At 53.9% G+C, this 3,351-nt stretch overlaps 1 protein-coding gene across 7 annotated transcripts in view; it reads left to right on the forward strand.

The window, feature by feature from the left end:
* The first annotated feature begins 22 nt into the window (after positions 1-22).
* RPAP2 (RNA polymerase II associated protein 2) overlaps positions 23-3,351 on the forward strand; it is a 107,268-nt gene continuing 103,939 nt past the window's right edge. For 6 of the 7 annotated variants that reach the window (XR_002830366.1, XR_002830367.1, XR_002830368.1 and 3 more), the window contains exons 1-2: positions 23-136; positions 943-988. Coding sequence is in view for 4 of the 7 variants with exons in the window: in XM_006093180.3 (XP_006093242.1) it covers positions 64-136; positions 943-988 (119 nt within the window). In the remaining 3 variants the exon portion in view is untranslated. The remainder of the gene's footprint in view (positions 137-942; positions 989-3,351) is intronic. The other variant, XM_023757650.1, reaches the window with a different exon arrangement.

The raw sequence follows: 3,351 nt of genomic DNA on the forward strand, positions 1-3,351 counted from the left end.
GTAGGGAGGCGGAGCTCCGGAGGGAGGACGCCGGGCGGAACGGAACCCCTGACGACGCTCCCCATGGCCGAATCTGCCGGGCTGTCCCGGGCCGGCCGCAAGGCCCGGGCCCACCGCGCCTCTCGAAAGGCCGCAGGTAGGCTCCAGGGCCTCTGCCCACGCTGGACCCCGAGAGCCGGCCCCTCCTGAGTGCCGGACCGAGGCGCGCGGGGCGCCCCGAGAGGCTCCGCAGGGCAGGAGAAGGCCGAGCGCGCCCACCGCCGCCTCGCGCCTCCCGGGGAAGACCTGCGGCCGGATCCCCAACTCCTTGCCCTGCGGCCGGATCCCCAACTCCTTACCCTGCGGCCGGACCCCCCAGCTCCTTACCCTGCGGCCGGACCCCCAGCTCCCTACCCTGGCGTTCTAGGCCCCCTAGGATCTAGGGTGTCCCAGAAGGGGCTGTGCCCCGGCTCTGAGGGAGAGGGCAGTGGAGGCCCCGGGGGCCTAGAGCTGGGGTCGCCAGGCTGGGCAGGTGACCAGGGCCCCGTGGGCAGCCGCCCTGGAACCCGGCACTGGTCCTCCTTCCAGTCGCACAGCTGCTTTGGGGCCCCGCTTCCCGGCGGTATGTATCGGAGAACCTCCTCCCCTCCTCCCCGGGAGTGAATTACTTGGGGGACGGAGAGAGGTTACCCCTAAAAGTACCCATATCTCAGATTTTCAGGAGTGCATCACTGCAACTATGTTACAAGAGAAAATTCAACCCCGAAAGAGATACATGTTAACCGGGAACGGTTCTGGAGTCATTAATTTACAAATACAAATTGGATTCCCATTCCACAGGATCGGAAATGGGATATGTGGAAAAGAGGAAAAGATGGTACTTTATTTGGGCAGGAATCTGCCCTGGAACCTAATGTATTCGGGTAGAACTTGACCTGTTTTTTGTTTGTTTTTTGATTTTAGGTACTAAACAGACAAGTACCTTGAAACAGGAAGATGCTTCTAAAAGGTATGAGAACTACTAGTATTTGGACAGCTGTATTAATTTGACTGTTTACTGTTATGGGTTGGCTCAACGAGATAGACCACCGACTCAGAATTTAAATTTAAAAGCCTTTTATTAAGCTGGCCAGCTGACCACAGCACCTATCTCCCCCTCTGGGAGATTCGGAGCATGTGGCAGAGATCAAGGGTGCAGTATGATCCTTTATAGCAAAACAGTGTTAAAAAAATACAAGGCATTTCATTAGCTGTTCCTTAGAAGTTCACAGAAAGTTCATAAGCACAAAGGGGAGGTAAACGGAGTCACACTTGGCTGGAGCATATCATAACACATTGTTTTTCTAAGACAATCTAGCAATTTTTCTCTGCCACGGTTCCTGACACTGACGCAATCTGTAACCTTTTCCAGGCCGCAGTCCCCCCCCCTCCCACATTCCGTTACCCTTCCATGCCGCAGTCCCTCACCCTAGCACATTCCCTACTGGTCTTATGTCCGAATCAAATCTTTGATTCAGTGCCCTCCTCTACGATATGAAATTGAGGAGGCATTTGGCAATGTAGGGGTCAAGCCGCCGGGGAAGAGTCTGGCATTTGATGGTGAAGAATTGGCCAGGGTCTCGGCCGCTGACATAGAGTCTTAGTTCCCATGTCTTTCTTCTTCCCATTGGTCAGTTCACCAGGTGAGAGGCATGAGGAGGACGGGGTTACAATTTCTAGTGCCTCTTTCCTGCGACTTTGATGGTGGTTGGAGTGCTCAGCACCACCTGGTAGGGTCCATCCCATCTAGGTTCCAGGCTGCTAGGGTCGTGGCGCTTCACCCAGATGAGATCACCCAGAGAGAAGGCAGGCTGTGTTGGACTGGATCTCAGCACGTCCTCCTCCCATACGGCTCTCACCACCCGTTGTGCTGACGTGGCGCTGCTCTGCAAAGTCTGTAAGGACTTAAGCAAATTTTGGGTAGAGAGACGGGCGACTTCCTCCTTCCCCAACCTGGGCACCAATGGCAGCGTTTGCCCAAACATTATTTCAAAAAGGAGTTAGCCCTTGGATGTATGGGGTGCACCCAGCTCTGAGGAGAGCAAAAGGAAGGAGACTTACCCAGTTTTCGCCAGTCTCTAATTTTAACTTAGTTAATGTTTCCTTTAAGATCCAATTTATCCTCTCTACCTGTCCAGAACTCTGTGGTCTATAAACACAATGCAATTTTCAAGTAACTCTTAGGGCCTTAACTATGGATTGTAACTTTGGCGATAAACGCCAGGCCATCGTCGGACCCATGTATAGTGGCAGGCTAAACCGGGGGACAATTTCAGTGAGTAGTTTTCTAACTACTACCTGTGCTGTCTCTGCCTTGGTTGGGTATGCCTCAGGCCAGCCAAAAAGGTATTAATGAAAATCAGCAAGTATTTATACCCTCCTTGTCCTCCTGGTATCTCAGTGAAGTCCACTTCCCAGTGTTCTCTGGGGTTCTGACCTCGGAATCACTGCCCCGGCGTAGCCACAACAGGGGGCCCTTGATTCACCCGGGCACACACTTGGCACCTTCTAGCCAACTCTTGAGATATTTCCTGGAGCCCTGGGGTGTAAAATTCTCTTCCCAGTAGTTCTGATAGCTTCATTCCCCCAGGTGGGTGCTTGCTCTGGTGGGTCTGGGAAGCGATGGTCCGCCCCAGGGCTTCTGGCATTATAGGCCTCCCATCTGGCAGAATTAGCCATCCAGCCTCTCCTTCCCAGGCCCTTAGTTTCTCAGCTAGCCTCTGCTCCTCTGGCAGATGAGTAGACTTCTTTGGGAGCCTTTGTGCTGGCAGGGCTACAAGAACTTCTAGGGGCCCTACTGGTCTTTTAGTCAATTCCTTGGCCCCTATATGGCTGCCAGGTGGTTAAGTATCTCAGGAGCTTTTTCCTTTCCTCCTGAGGTCAGGAGACTTCTTTAAGGTGGCTCCCGTGTCCTGTAAGGGCAGTGTGAGGAGATATATCCCTGTGTAGGTCCGGCAGGGCCAGTGCCGGGACGCTTACCAGGGCTTCTTAGATCTCCCCTGGCTCCTCCTCATGTGCCCCCTGCTACCGGGTACCTTCCTCTATGAAGCTGCTCGCGTAGTCCGTGTAGAGAGTCTCATCCGGATTCTGCAGGGCTGGTCCACAAGGTCCTCACGGAGGGAAGTGAGGGTAGTCAGTGTCTCCTCGCAGTCAGGCAAAGGGGCCTCTGCCTTCTCGTCAGGGAGGAGTGTGGCAGGGTTCAAGGCAGCTGTTTCAGGAAGCTGAAATGTTTACTTCTTTTTCCCTTTCCTCACCAGGAGGGCCTGAAGTGAGTGCTATGAGTTCCAACAAGGAAGTCCACTTTTGGTCCCCCACTGTCAGGATTAATTCTGG

Source organism: Myotis lucifugus, unplaced genomic scaffold (genome assembly GCF_000147115.1).
Source record: "Myotis lucifugus unplaced genomic scaffold, Myoluc2.0 scaffold_110, whole genome shotgun sequence".
In the NCBI taxonomy this organism is placed as follows: domain Eukaryota; kingdom Metazoa; phylum Chordata; class Mammalia; order Chiroptera; family Vespertilionidae; genus Myotis; species Myotis lucifugus.